General features: G+C 34.7%; 2 protein-coding genes across 2 annotated transcripts; both read right to left on the minus strand.

Annotated features, from left to right (window-relative positions):
• Positions 1-3,495: 3,495 nt before the first annotated feature.
• LOC105135381 (uncharacterized) lies at positions 3,496-7,587 on the minus strand. The gene is made up of 2 exons (XM_011040270.1): positions 6,743-7,587; positions 3,496-4,168 (listed from the first exon to the last, which is right to left on the minus strand). Exons 1-2 carry the CDS (start codon positions 7,135-7,137, stop codon positions 3,934-3,936), a joined length of 630 nt encoding a protein of 209 aa, XP_011038572.1. The 5' UTR covers positions 7,138-7,587; the 3' UTR covers positions 3,496-3,933.
• A 1,827-nt stretch (positions 7,588-9,414) lies between these two features.
• Positions 9,415-13,646, minus strand: LOC105135467 (transcriptional activator Myb-like). Its single transcript, XM_011040388.1, has 2 exons — positions 13,202-13,646; positions 9,415-10,595 (listed from the first exon to the last, which is right to left on the minus strand). Exons 1-2 carry the CDS (start codon positions 13,527-13,529, stop codon positions 9,688-9,690), a joined length of 1,236 nt encoding a protein of 411 aa, XP_011038690.1. The 5' UTR covers positions 13,530-13,646; the 3' UTR covers positions 9,415-9,687.
• Positions 13,647-15,712: the final 2,066 nt, after the last annotated feature.

Genomic DNA, 15,712 nt, shown 5'->3' on the forward strand with positions numbered 1-15,712 from the left:
ATGACAATGTAGCTGAAATTAATTAAATACTGCACAAATGAAAACAACAGAAATAATAATATAAATAAAACGGACAAATAAGTGATCAGCTCCCCACCATGAGCTAGCTGTGTGCATGCCAATGGCAGATTAAAGACTGCTAGTCCCCGCTAATTGCGGCTTGTTTGCAGCAGGGACTGGCGCATTGACCTAATCTGACCACCGCATCTTTTAATCGCTGCTTAGACTTGCAGTGTTTGTCTCCTCCTCTTCGGCTACGTGATCAGGTGAGGTTGGATGATAAAAAATGATTTGGCTATATTCTCTCCGTTTGTTTATTTATTTATTTGTATTGCTATATATTATAACTCAATGATTCATTTTTTTTATTATTATGTCTAGCTGATGATTTAGCTTTAAATTCGTTATATATTATTGTACTACATTGGTGCATGACGCATAGTTTAATTTTAGTTGCAACAAAATTGTAAAACTAATAATACTTTTATAGAATTAACCACCATTAAGCCATGTGTCTGTTCACCATAGCATTTTAACTGTTTAACATCTTACAAATTATTGTGAATTAGAATAATTAAGTTTTTTAAAATTTTAAATTTAATTTTTGAATCTTTTATGCATGATTGGGCATTTTTAAGTGCAAATTAGCATCTAATTATATGTTATATTTTTTAGAAAAAAATTGAATAGAAAGATAAAGGATTAAAGCCCAAGGGATGGGTAAAATAAATAATGTCTTAGAATTTTATTTGAAAAGTTTAGTTTAATCCTCTATTTTTTTAAGCTACTTAATTCGTTTAGTTTTTCAAATCTCAATTGATTTCTATTTTTTTTTTGTGAGAAGAGAGAGAGAGGTTTGTAGAATTCTAGTATATAGAGAGAAATTTGTCGTTGATGATATTTTTAGACACAAAAATAATTAATTTTAATATTAATAAATTCTCTTTCACGAGAAGAGTTTGATCTATGTGTTTTTTTCTTTTCCTTGCACGAGCAAGTAGATTTGATTGCAAGAATTATTTTGATTTTTAGTTAATTTTAATTTTTTTGTGTTCATAGTTAAGTTTATTGAAATACTTATGGTATTTTATGAGTGTTTTAAGTCAAAAATAAATTTTAAAAAATAAATTTTAAAATTCTACATCCTTGACATGAGAATCTAGACAAAGCAGATAACATGTTATTTTTTATCTTAAAAAAATAAAAATAAAAATAAGATAGACCCACGAGCTTAAGCTGGGTTAGAAGTTCTACATCCTTAGGTTGTTTTATTTTAACTCTAAGGTCCACATGGTTAAATATTTTTTTATTAGTTTTAAAAAATTTGATAAAATAAATTATTGAACTCAATTAAGTCTATTATTCGAGTAACAGGTTTAATGGGTTAATCTATGATATCTAGGGTATTATTTTTTTCTTCGTTTTTGGGGGTTTAACCTTCAATTTGAAAAATATAATTTCATTATTTGTTATGGATAATCTATTTTTTTTATTTATCTCGAATATAAAAGAATATAATTTCATGTTTTGTTGTCAATGATCTATCTTTATTATCTTAGCCCCACGTGCCTATCACATTTTTATTTACTTTAAAAAAATATGTTGTTTCATAAAAAAAATTATCCTGCACTTTTTTGTTGTAAAATTAAATTAAAAATAATTTATGAAATAAAAAAATTATTAAATTTAATAACATGCATAACTTTCATTGCAAGATTGTTTATTTAACTCTAGTTTATTTTTTTAATTAAATGTTTTTTTATTGATTTTATTTTTTAATATTGAATTAATTCGAGATTAAATTTTTTAATTTGTTTTTTTTTTAAATTATCCCGTTAAATTTTGCAAATCAACCTAAATTAATTCTAATAAATTAAATATTTTGCTGTCTAGTATTGGATCTAATTATTCTTCAATTCATGATTAATCTATTTCTTTTTTTGAAAAAAACATTACCCTACCTAAATATTTTTTTCCACTAAAAAAATATTTTAAGACGAGCCGTCGCTGATAATTGAAGATCTCGATACGTACGAGGACAGGGCTCCTTCGCGGATTGAACAAGGATGATGTTTATAAATGGCACTAGCTCACATGTACACTGTTGGCACTGACAAGTTCACGATACATATTTTTGTGCCAATCTTGGGCACTGACAAGTTCACGATACATATTTTTGTGCCAATCTTGGCTTCCATTCCTGCATGAAGCATGTCTTAATTAGTACTTTGTTCATGAAAAAGTCACTAAAGAACAGCTAGTTGTCTCCCACATCTCCATTAAGGACCTCCTAGCTGATGCACTTACAGAACCTCTATCTCGACATCGATCTCAGCGGCTCATGTACAAGGTTGGTGTCTAAGATGGGAGCACCATCTTGGGAGTGGGGGGCATGTTAAGAAAACACCAGAGAACTCCTCAAAGAATCCTCTCAGAAAAATCATTGCAGAAAATCTTTCTCCAACGACTACAACATCCGAAGATATGTCTCTATTGACCAAGATAATTTTGTAACTGTATGTGTTCTAGCCGAAGAACGTGAACGAAAACATACTTGTATAGCAAATTTATTTATTTATTTATTATTTTCATTTATATAGTTTATGTTGAACTTGAGCTATATCCATTTGTGCTGGAATACGGTCCTGTATCCAGGTGATAATACTCTCAAATTCCCTTCTTTCATGTACGTTTGTTTCAGTCCATCGACATTTTTTCTTTAACGAACAAGTGATAAAGCTTTCAGATATAAATTTTGCTTACATGCTCACCATTTTTTGGCACCATCTTGTTATTTTCAACCAAAAAATAGTCCTTTGTTTACTTCCATAAAGCTGAAAGATCTAGAAAAGAAAGCAGATTTAGGAGTGCATGGAGATGTCTACTACCGCAATACCTATAGATTAGGTTAATATATCATTCAAATACATATATCATCAGGCGAGAATTAAGTGATTTTTCCGTTGGATGATGTGATATACCTCTACGGCTCTACCTAATAATTTTTCCAATCTATTCAGGCTCAACACCAAGCGTATCCAGAGCAAACGCTAAATCATTGCAGGTCTTAGACATGGCCTCGTCGTTAACTGCTAGCCCTCAGCTCCTCTTATCACAGTAAAACCCCGATGGTTTAAAGCGTACTATTGTGCAACGCACCTTAATTCCCCTTCTTGTTTCTGCAACTTCTCTCAATTTTTGTTAGTATTAATGTCACCAACATCAAGTGACCAGGACATATGATAAAGTATGTAGATGTGTATTTAAGAAAATATGCTGTCAGCCACATTAAATTACCCCCAAAACCACATGAAAAATGCACTAGCATCCTTGGACCTTCCCAATCATCCAATAATGTATTGATCAAAACAAAAAACATTCATTTCAATAATGAAGTGGCTTAGTACACCCCATGGCCACGGCCACGGCCACGGTATCGTTTCCGTCCCCTTAATTACATGTCGTAGACAGGAAAACAGATACGAGAAAGTGGGATGGCACAACAAACCTCCAAATGATATTAAAAAGTAGATATTGATGCATTGTTTACAGCTGACGGAACTTGAATGGTACGGCTTTCAAGTTTTGAAATCCAAGATGGACTGAGACTAAATGCAAAGAAAGTTGTGAGGGTGTGCTGAGAACACTAGCATTGTAATATAAATGCTGAAAGAAAACCAAACTCACAACATTAGATGGCAATCTACTTGATCGTGTGAAAAAAATCTGAAAACAATACAACACGAATTATACAGTGTTTAAGCTCTAATACTACTATCAACAACAAGCAGACACGGGAACCATAAAACTTTATGGGAATGCAGATCACTCGGTTGGTGCAGGATGGTACCCGCAGCAGTGCTCGGAGCCATGATGCTTGTTTCCTTATCTTCCACCATCAAATCCAGGAGATAAGAAATATCTCTTATAAGATTAAGAGGGTACATTGAAGTGAAAGAGCCAGGAGATGACAAAGGCAAAGACCATACATGCTAGGAGGAAATTCAAGAACTGGTGACCCTGCCAGAAGTTTCGGGTCTCTGCAGGTTGCACAGGCGCGGTTGTGGTTGCCAAGGCACCATTATTGGCCTGGTTGCCCTGCTCTGCCAACTCAGTTTCATTCGCACCAGCTACATTTCGTGCAACTGATCCACAAATCTCACAGGTTCTGCAGTTAGATTTTTTAAAGAAATATCACTCACTGATCTTAAACAGCAACACAATTTACATGTTTTATTTTGAATGCTAAGACAAATCCACCCAAACCAATATCAATACAATGTTAGGAAGGAATACATTACACATTCTAAACACAAGATGGACAAGAAAGAGCTATTGGCAACATTATAGTCTACTAACACTTCTGACCTGTCATTCTCAAAAGAAAATACAGCATCGCGAACATCTGATTCAGAAAATGTATTCCGTAGAGTTTCATTAAATACCAGCCATTTCTACTGTAAAAGACAAAAGCATGATAAAGATGATCTCTTGTGATGTCTACACATAGAAAGGCATGAGTTGATGGAGAATAATTTCCATTTTGTTAGGCAAAGTATGAGAAAATGAAATACCAATCAAAACAAACCCATGCCAGTTTTGTCATTCTAAATTTAAGACGATACACTGGAGATTTGGTCCAATCATTCATTATATTCTGTTAGCCGTGACTAGTCTCAGTAATCAGCCAGGGAACTTGTGAGCCTGGCTAACTGAGATCATTCCACCATGAAACAGTCCTTAAAATTAGAAATTCAATAGGACAAATAGAACAAAACTATGAAACTGTCAAAACATATGTATTTGAGTTGCATCATAGAAAGCCTTGATTATCCTATTCATATGTAAATCATGTAGGAGGACAACATATGAATCTTCTACTCCCTGCGTAATGTAGAAACTATCACACAAAAAAAAACATGTTCTGATCTGTTACCTTTTAAGCTCCACAAGATTGAAGGAAAATATAATCCTTCAATCATTCAACTTTAAAAGGGTAATTAGCCAATTGAAAACATGTTTTTCGTAGTTGAAGTTAATTTGCAAGTGTGTTGTAGCAAGACATATTGTGCACAGCACAGCAGCTGCAACTCAGCCTCAAATCCTCGAAGTGGATTTTCCAGCAGAGTGCTGGGTAGCCTTGCTGCACAGAACACAAAAAATGTATGGGATGAGTCCACATGCAGCAGATTATGGTTCTCAATCGAATTCAATGGCTTATATTCCATTTCCCTAGCTACTCCAACATATTTTTCTTCACACAGAAGAATCTGAACCCAAAGGACTCCTTGACCAAGTCAAATTCATTCCAAAAAGGTTACGCTGGGTAAAATTCAGAGACCATGTCTGATCATATAGGAAACGGATGGTTTTATAGGGGAAAGCACCATGATGTCAAAAGCCAAAAATCCACACGAATTCCTGTAGTGCCACAAGAAATGCACTGGACTAGGAAATAATGCAATACCGAGGCAATTCACTAAATTTCTTTCAATATGAGCTAATAGGCAGATTTTGAACAGCAAAAAGAAGCAACACAAGGGAAAGGGCAAGTTAGACGAGCGACTCCAAATGCAATCCTGAGATGAAAAATATAACATATAATTTATTTTGTATTTGTTTTAAAACATGATATTTCTGCAATGAAAATCATCTAAATCACCATGGTATGAAATCCTAGAACTGAAATGGCCCATAGACGTAGGGATCCAGCCGGAATTTTTGTTTAGATCTCTTAGTGATCTGACACTATTTGGTTGATCTTTCTTCATAAGCTGTGCGGGTCACTAGACAATAAGACAAAATGGAAGAGTTCTGATTTTTTTGAAGGTATGTGCGTCATGAAACTACAGTTCAACAGGTATCCAACCTACCACAGATAGCCTGTCTGTTTACATCTTATCAGTAATATCTGCTAGTGCCTGGTTTATCAATCTAAATTATCATTGCACACTGGAGTCAAATCCCAACTTGTGCTATAGCGCAATAAAAATTGTAATCGCATTACACAAGATATTTTGACAGAACAAACAATGGAATGATTATTCACGTAGTTGGAATTAAAAGTAGGGTTTAACCTTTTTCTTTCCCCATAAATAATTCTTTTCATTTAGTGTATAGGCCACTTTTACTCTCCTTTTTCCAAACCAACAAAGTAGAGATTTTATTCTAAGTTACGTTCCATTAACATGTTCCTTGCATCAAGCACGATGCTTTTCGCTGGTATTTTCACTAAATATTCCTCCAAGGCTTGTGTACTAATAAAAACAATTAGTATTATATGCATCTCGACCAATAATTTCCAAAGGCACCAACTTTACAGCAATGACCATCTGAAACAAGATCATCGAACCCGTTTATGACACCCTTTTGGTCATCTTACCATTTCTGTTGATGTCGAGAGTTTTTTTTTTTAAAAAAATTAAACTGTGTAATTATTTTATTGTTAATATATATTCGTTAACTAACAAATTGCATAAACTCCTGATCAAAGACTTGTAGTGCCACGATCAAAACCTTAAATTTTTCAGTCATCTACCTAGGGAAAAAAAAACCATGAAATTCCCAAGAATCAACAAATAGGCGTCCCCAAGAACATGTCAAAAATCATTTGCAAGGCAAACATTTTACTATAATCATTGTAGAATGGCATTAGAGCACAACATCTAAATTTAGAAGCGCTAAGAACCAAAATATATAACACGTCAATAAGATCAATTCTGTGCTTTATTTATCAACTTACTTGTTTCCCTTTATCTTGAACCAGGCCTCTGCACACTGCTTATGAGCAGCAGCCAAATCATCTTTGCAAGAACACCCCAACTCAAAAGGCACTCCAGACTCCAGATTCCCTGCATCCATGGTCAAATGACAAATCCTGCAGTCCCTCTCAACTTTTGCCAAATGTAGCTTTATCTCTGGTGCCCCACACTCCAGATCCACAACTGACACAGAAGATCTCTCTTTCACAATCTCACTGCGAGAGCCAGACTCACTCGAAGAACCTATATGCTCTTCACCCACTGACTGCTTGTTGTTGGGGTGACTACTTCCATCTACTGCATCAGCATCATCATCAACATCAACATCATCATCAACAACAACAACAACAGCTTGGGTTTTTTGCAAGTTTTCCATTTTTAAAACCCAGTTTGCTAATCTTCATGTAAAGGGTTTGGAAGGCAGAGATCATCAATGCCAACCAAAGGTCAAAGAAGCTCTCAAAACCCGTGGCAAGTGTCAGTTTTGAACAGAGCTTGTAGTAGAAAGAAAGAGGGCGGAAGATATTATGGACAGAATACAGTATCATTCAGCAAGTACAAGAAATACCACTGGGATGTATTTGATTGCTTTTCTTTTTTAAAGTCGTGGCATTGTGGCTGTGTGCTTTCATTATTTATTTACTTATTAGGTGGCAGGGTTGGTGCAAAGAAAAACGTGGGAAGCTAGCTAAAATGGTCGAGAGGAGCCAGTTTGCAAAGGCAACAAGGGATATACTAGAAGATGATTTGATGTTGAAGTTACCTATTAAAACACTACTATTTTTCCAGAGACAGCATAGGATAGTGGAGGTGTCTAGAGAAAGATTATTATCTGTCCTCTTTGGTGCTTTTATTGTATTTTAAATGCCTCATGAACCTGTACACCCTCCGATTTTGCTGGGGCCGATATTGCCCATGCCTTTTTTACATAGATGATGTTGTGACAAGGGCATTGTGGACTTTCCATTTATCATGTGCCGTCTTATCTCCTGTGAAATGGAGAGTTCGGCGTATCAGCTGCTGTTTCATGATTCTAAAATGATGTTTTTAGCCACTTTAGATTTTTTACATTGCCTTAAGAGTAAGTTTACAGTTTGGTCAGATACTATCGTGTAGGAGGAGGCTGCCAGTGGAACAGTTGAGGCTGACTGTAAAAGAAAAGATCCCAACTACCTTCCTGCAATTATTATCATTATTACTGGTACAGCTCTCCCGAAATGATTGAACGGGTTCACGGTTCACTGTTTTTTAGGGTTTCTTTTTTTTTTAAAAAAAAAAATCTACCTTCTAAATTTTCTTTCTCTCTAATTTATCTTAAATTAATAATTTATTTTATAAAATTAATATAATTTAAAATAAAAATTCAGTATTTAATTGGTACTTAATTTTTATAAGTATTTATCATATCATTAAATAAATTTTTTATTTAAATTACGAGTTTTGCAAGTTAAACCGCTAAGTCTAGGTTAATTTAATATATCATCATTTTAATATTTAAAGAAAATATTATTTTAAAAAATTAAATCATATTTTTATTAATTGTTTGAGTTATCTTTATACCCTCCAAGTCAATTGAACACCTAAAATCAACTCTTATGTAAGTTAAATTTAAGAAATCAAGCATAAAGGTGTCAAGTTTGTCCTATTAGATTGTGTTTAATAAAAATATCAAATATTTTTTTTAAAAAAATTCCATCTTTCAATTAAATACTTTTTTGATTCTTTTTTTTTCTATCAATTTAATTATTTAATATTTGAGTGATTTTGAATTGATATTCATAATTTATTTCAGTTTACTTTCTATAAGGTTATCGTAGTCTTCAACAAATATTTTAATATTTAATCAATACTTAATTTTACAAGTGATTATTTTTATTATGATATCATTAAGTAAAAATAGTTTTTAAACCCAATAAAGTCTATAATATAAGTTACAGATCTAATAAGTTAGCCATCAAGCCTGAATTGATAGAAGATATTGTAATCTTAATATATTAAAAATATCATTTTAATATTTTTAAAGTTAAAGTATATTTTTTATTGGTTATTCAGATTATTTTTTAAACTTGTCAAGCCAGTCTAATTATATCAAAACAATTCTTACACAATTTAATTTTGAAATCCAAATTAGTTTAAAAAATCAATACACAATATTTAATTTAATAATAATATAAAAAAATTCCCTCTCATCTAAATATGTTTTTCAGGTTCATTTTTTTTTTTTATCAAACTCGCGCAGAGCATACACCAGGAAACTAATGTTACTCTAAACTGATTTGAAGCCTAGCCCAGCACTAGTTTTAGAGAAATCTGGAACTAGGAATCTGTGATTAATGAAGTCGTGGGTTTACCACCAAATGCTGATGAAATCTATGACTGAATTTAGGGCCCATGCACTATTGCTTATTGAAAAGCAGCCTCTGGAATTACCATTCCTGCGACACGAGTTACGCAGCCAAAGCCAAGGTTGATCCGTCAGTCTTTGCCTCAAGAGCAAAGTCCTGCTTGCACAAGTAACCGTAGTTTAAATGCACCAACGTGTGCCTTTGGACGAGGAAGAGTGCAAAGCTTTATGGCCTGTAACTCTAATGGCCATGGGCCTAGAGACCAGCCATAAGAAAGCATCATGCTGGGAAGCTTGAGCACCGCAACGACGGATACAATCAAGTTTCATTTTTCAACTGAGTCAAGACTCAATATATCTTTAAGAAATATATTTGTGGCTGTGTAAGCAAAATGACATCATCTCTTCGCCAGGAATGAAGAGCCTCCACATGAAATCATTTCTTCACTTCTAAAAAAGACAAATAATTGATGACAACTGAATAGATTTCACCTATACCAACCTATGATGAAGCAATATCACGAGAGGAAATCAGTAGCACGTTTGGTTCAGGCTCTCCAATTCGGCAAGCATTGCCAAAGGTCAAGCAGGCATCTGGGTTGATATAGTACCTGCCATTGTGCCCATTAATCTGCTTCGCCCCTCCTCAAAATGCATATGGCCGTTTCTTAAATTCTGTTCAGACATTCCCATTTGGGAGTCAACAGGAGTCCCTTGAGACATTCTGTAGCTTGCAGTATTGCTTATCCCAGTGCTGCTATTCTCCAGGCCACTCTTCATCCATGCAATATTGTTCAAATCTGTAGCAATTGAGATCAATTCTTGACTTGAGAAAGGAGGGGGCTCCTCATATTCAACAAACTCAGGCCCCAGCAAAGAGCTTGAAGGATGACCCCCGCTCGGGGTTGCACAGCAACCATACCCACATCGTGAAGGAATTATGGGCTCACAATGAACATCTTCAAGGAATTTGCAAGACCCCAAGTCTGGTTTGGGTGTTTGAACCGAAGGGCCATGAGCTGGAACTGTTCTTGTAAGCCCAGAACTCATTTTCAGACCACTGGGGGGATTATAAACTTTAAATGCGCTAACACGTGCCTCAGGACGAGGAAGGGTGAGATTTCCATGTGGTTCTGTTGCAACAGTGACCTCATTTGTTTGAGGAACGGTGTCTGTTTGAGCTTTGTCTTCATGCTGGCTGGGTTGGTCATCGATTGTGACATCTCTCCCTTCTGGGGGCTGTGATGAACTGATGTCACAAACTGAAAGGGTTTCTTCTGATGATGCCCTTGTTATTTCAATGCTACCATCTTCCATCACATCACTGGTTCCTGGTTTCAACCTTATCAGATCAGCCCATCGGCGCCTTAGAGTAGAATTCCAATGGTTCTTGATTGAATTGTCAGTTCTACCTGGCAAGAGCCTCGCGATTGCTGCCCATTTGTTTCCATGCTTTGCATGAGCTGCAATTATAATACGATCTTCTTCCTCTGTACCAATAGCCAACATGTGCAGCACATGAAAGTTAATATTTACAAATGACACGCACCCAAAAAAAAAAGAAAAAAAAGAAGGAAATTCAAACAACTTCACATGAACAAGTTACTTTGCAAATATGGAAGCTCTGTAGTGAGTTATTACGGAGGTTGAATATAAAAACATGAACAAAGAACATCAAGAATGCTCAAAATTGTCATCACACAGTCATCATTCCACTGACATATTCCCAAAGGAGAGCATTTGAACATTCCTACAATTCACTTACACCTGCAGTTTTCTGGTTGCAAGCCCGTAGGTTTTCACCCTTGTGACAAGTGATAGTCCCTAACATCAATAAAATTTTGAAAGAAAGAAAAATTGGATAGACCTAAATGTTAAAATTCAATAATTTCAAGGTAATTCTTTTTCAAGTATGAGGTTTTAACACGGTCAAACTCAAGTCGAGTTTCTACAATCTACAATAGAGTTCTTGAGGAGCATGCTTTAGTGGGGAATAATGGCATACAGAGGGGCAAAAGTTTCAAAGGATGGAATAGGTACCATCACTGCACTTATTTTAAGAACACGAAGATTAGCGTGCAACCACCACAAAATATTAGGACATAAAAACAAATTACCCTCATTGTCAAATATAACCAAAAACTAATCACTTCGATTTTGGATAGAGTGTAATTGTGAACGAGACTTGGGAATTTGCATAATCATCCCAGTACACATGAATAAAGCAGAATGCAAGAATAGCTAAGCTAAAGAAATCTTCCTTGTATCCTAAAGGTTAGCTAAAGCTTATTTGTGTTACAGTAGATTAGCAAATCCATTCTATCCCTTTAGAGTTCAAGTGTTTCACCCATGCTGTGAACCTGTAACATTATCACACTACACTTCACCAAGTGATCAACTATTGCACAATAGAAGCATGTGAGAGTGCTTCTGCATAGAAGTATCCTGTGGAAACGATTCAGATAAAACGTTGCTAAACAGCGAATACTAATAAGAAATGTGCTTAGGTAAATGGTTCTTCAGAATGATCCTGAAATCTTCCAAAAGACTCCAAATAATTACCAGGATTACTTCCTTAAGATACGAATTCCACGCTACGTCCTGTTTGGTTGCTATCCTATCATATTCCAGCTAAGTTCCAGATTTAAAACCAAAAGCATAATCCCATCAAAACCTAACTAGGTGATCTTACTGGTTAAGGCTCTAACTCACTTCCAAGACCAGACATTACCTAGCCATAAATTGTCTATACCTTAACTTCCTTAATAAGGGAAAAATTAAGCACCATATCAACAGCAGAAAAACTTTGAAAATGACAAGAAAATATCATAGACAACTAATTGTATGCACCAGGATATCCTGTTACATTATGTTGCCTTATTTCCTTATGATGAACCTAACATATGCAAGTTGCACAAAACACCAACATCAAGAAAATGGTATCTCCAAGAAATGGGGACTACCTAAACTGGAGCTTAAATGAATATTGTTATTTAACATATCTCATAATCAAATCCCAGGCACTTTGAGTGGCTTAAAATGATTCCTTTGCTTCTACCATTGAGCCTTTAAATGAATGAGCCATTGAGTTCAAATAATTTACACACTGAGACAAGGCATACTTTTCATGTTATGAATACAACAGCTGAGAAGAAGCCACGGCAAAAGAAAACAAATCATCAGAACTTGCAGGAAAGCAACCTGGATTTAAAACAAAAGAAAAGAAAAGAAAAGAAAAGAAAAGAAACAAAACAAAACCATCTTTAAAATCAGTTGGAAAGCAATACCATACCCATGCCATCACAATTTACAAGTAGTATGCATGACAAGTTCACAATTTACCCATGCCATCACCTGTGCACAGTTATACTTTTACAGTGTATCTAATCGAACAACACAGACAAACAAAAGGATATATACAACGGGATGGGCCTATTCACCTACGCCATGTAAACTGTGATTAGCAGAGTTCACAACGGATTTTGAGTGTTCTGGGACCCATTTGCACCCGCCATTGCATCTACCTAGATGTCATAAACTTGATGGCCAAGTTGGCAATCCTTTAAACTAGTAAACCTCAATCCTATATAAAACTTTGCTCTCCAAGACCACCACTTTCTAAAACCAAACATAAGACTTGAATGTATACAACTCGATCCCAATGTTCAGAGATATAAGAAAGCCAATCTAGCTATCCAACAATAACCAAATGATCAATGCTCAACATCGGGGATTTTCAAATCCACTCTTTCACACTACAGCTACTACTGAAACAAGCTTAAAATTCACAAATCAATCATAATGTCGAAACCCCTATAAAGAATATATCAATCCACGCACACACAAAAAAAACAAATTAAATTTAAATGAAAACAAAATCCCTATAACAAGTTGGAGTGCGGTTCGAATTTCCAACCTTGAACAAAAGACCAAAAAACCTACTGTCATCATTAAAAAAAAAAAACAACAGCACATCACCATTCGAACCCCCCCCCAAAAAAAAAAAAAGAGAAAAAAGAAAAATAGAAAACCCCAGAAACAAACGCAAAGAGATGAAAGAAATAGTAAATGGAGTGACTTGATTATGGAATTATACCAGTGAAAGGTTTGCGCGTTAGGCAAGGATCAAGCTGATTACACCATCTAAGCCTACAAGATTTCCCAGACCTCCCTGGTATTCCTCGTGCTATCAAACTCCAATTCCTCGCTCCAAACTTACTCACTAGTTGACTCAGTACTGCATCTTCCTCTGGTGACCACGGTCCTTTCACTTTACCATTAGTCCGACCGTTACCACCGATTCCGCCACCAAGCTCACCTGAATCAGCTCCACCATCTCCCCCAGTCGGCGAATTCGTCTGATTCTCTCTGTCCCCTTCTGTTATTCTCATTGATTCATTGTTGTTTTCAGTTTGATTTTGCATTTTTTTGAGGTTTCTGTTTTCTTGTGTCTCTCTCCCTATAAAAAACGATCTTCTTTTTTTTTGTGAAATACCGACCTGCCTAACTGCAAAATGCGAACAGTAACATTGGGGCTGATGTTCCGGATTCTTTTTTTCCTGTTTTAGACAGCGGTTTCCTTTAAATTACCAGCATGTACCATTAAAACGGTGACGTTGTCACCTTTTAGACCAGATGAAGTGGCGCCGTTTGGAGTTTTCTGTTAAGTAGTTGTTTTGACTTCGTTTGACTTGGATTGGGTGAGTGGAGCAATAGGGTGGAAGTGGACCCGGGAGTTATGAAGCTAATTACCCTTTTGCCTTTCGTGTTTTATTGATTTACTGGTTGTTTTCCTGGGTTTTTAGTGTAAATAAGTGAATGGTCATGGCGATTTGGGTGACACCAGATTCTGTTATTCAGGAGGCCAAAGGACCCGCCTTTAGAATTTTTATAAAGTTCTTGAAAAAATGGGGAGCGGGAGTTTTGTGACGATCTTGCCCTTGTTTGTTAGCTTCATGAGGAAGGTGCCTCAGATGGTCTTGGGGGATGGCCCAAGGTTTCCTTATATTATTTGGATTGGGCTTTGAAATTAGGACCTACTATCAAATTGATGAGCCCATAACATTTCTTCCTTATTTGTCTTTAATTGCTCACGGCCCATGGGATCCGTACGCGGAGATTGAGCAGAGGAAGGGCAATGTCTTTAATTGCTCACAGCTCAGAAAAATGTCTCTAAGGTTAATGTTGCGGTCCCCTAATTTTATCAACTTTTTTCAAGTAATTGTTCCTGCATAACCCTCTTTTTTTTAATCTAAATATGCTACTGGTGATTTTTTTTTTTTGAGAAAGCCCAGAATAAAAATTTATAACTATACCATTCCGCATGAAGATCACCAACTGTGATTGGTTAATAACATCAGAAATACAATTAGGCTCTCAATTGTGGGATTTTATTTTCCTTTTCCAATCGATAATCAAACAATCAACGTTCAACACTCGAACATAATAATATCAAATTGATTTCTAATTCAATCAAATGTCGATAGTTCTAGGCCTTCACTTCTCTGATTCTTAAATCCCTATCTTTTTTTTTTCTTTGAGTTCGAATCGGAAACTTAATTAATTTCAACTCTAAAAAAAATATAAGTAAATTATCATAATTAAAAAATAATATAAATTATATTTTTAAATTTCATATAATAACTTAAACTATTTTACTAAAATAATTCTTTAACATAGTATTAGAGCCTTAATAATCAAATGGTCACAAATTTGAATTTCACCACTTTCATTTATTTAATAAAAATCAAATACAATAAAATATGAATTTGTGCATGTTTTAAGTCTAAAGAGTTTTTTCTAGAAAGAGTGCTTATAGAATAAAAAAATATAAATTTATGCAAGTTTCAAGTCTAAAGAGTTTTTATTCGAGACAGTGTGTTATAGAATAATATAAATTATATCCTGAAATCTGATTAAGGAAATGTGTTAAAAAATAATATAAATTATATTATCAAATCTCATCTAACAGAAACTATTGAGTTAAGATGGTTTTTTAACGGTCATATTTAATTTAATTTAAATTAAACATATAATTCGTACAACTTTTCAATTTTAAAATTTAAATTGGATAGATTTTTTTTATATTCTAAGTTTTGATTTGCCAATTCAAATTCAGAATGAATGAATTGAACAGTCCATGTCAATCAACTATAAGATGCAATGTCGAAAATAATTCATATTAATGATGGATCTATTTATCATAATAAAACAAGAAGATATTTAATTTGAGCTAAAATTTATTATGACCATCGATGAATTGAAAACCTAGGACAAGTGTATGATCTTTCATCAGATATACCAGAAAATTGCGCAGTGGAATGAAGTTGGCCTGGTAAGCTTCAAAATTAATGAAGGCAGCAAGCGTGTCTACACTGTCAATTATTCACTTATTTGTCCATACATATATAAAGTCGTGCCTGGTTAAAGCTTTCTTGAAAATGATGGGATCATCTGCGTTAAAACAGCCGTACCATATTCCCATTTATGCTACGGTTTCACATCCATTGATAAGAGCTTCTGAAATACAAATCCTTCACCTTTAAACAAGGGAATAAACTACTCCTGTGAAGATCAACACCCTCTAATGTACACTAGTAATGCCAGC

Source organism: Populus euphratica, unplaced genomic scaffold, assembly GCF_000495115.2.
Source record: "Populus euphratica unplaced genomic scaffold, PopEup_1.0 scaffold1.1, whole genome shotgun sequence".
Taxonomy (NCBI): Eukaryota; Viridiplantae; Streptophyta; class Magnoliopsida; order Malpighiales; family Salicaceae; genus Populus; species Populus euphratica.

What these genes read in the sequence shown, in the direction of transcription:
- LOC105135467 (XM_011040388.1), bottom strand. Translation starts at nt 13,529, where the DNA reads ATGCAAAATCAAACTGAAAACAACAATGAATCAATGAGAATAACAGAA. An exon ending in AACGCGCAAACCTTTCACTG is followed by an intron (nt 10,596 to 13,201) that starts GTATAATTCCAT and finishes CTATTGGTACAG; the next exon opens with AGGAAGAAGATCGTATTATA.
- LOC105135381 (XM_011040270.1), bottom strand. Translation starts at nt 7,137, where the DNA reads ATGGAAAACTTGCAAAAAACCCAAGCTGTTGTTGTTGTTGTTGATGAT. An exon ending in TTCAAGATAAAGGGAAACAA is followed by an intron (nt 4,169 to 6,742) that starts GTAAGTTGATAA and finishes ATCTAACTGCAG; the next exon opens with AACCTGTGAGATTTGTGGAT.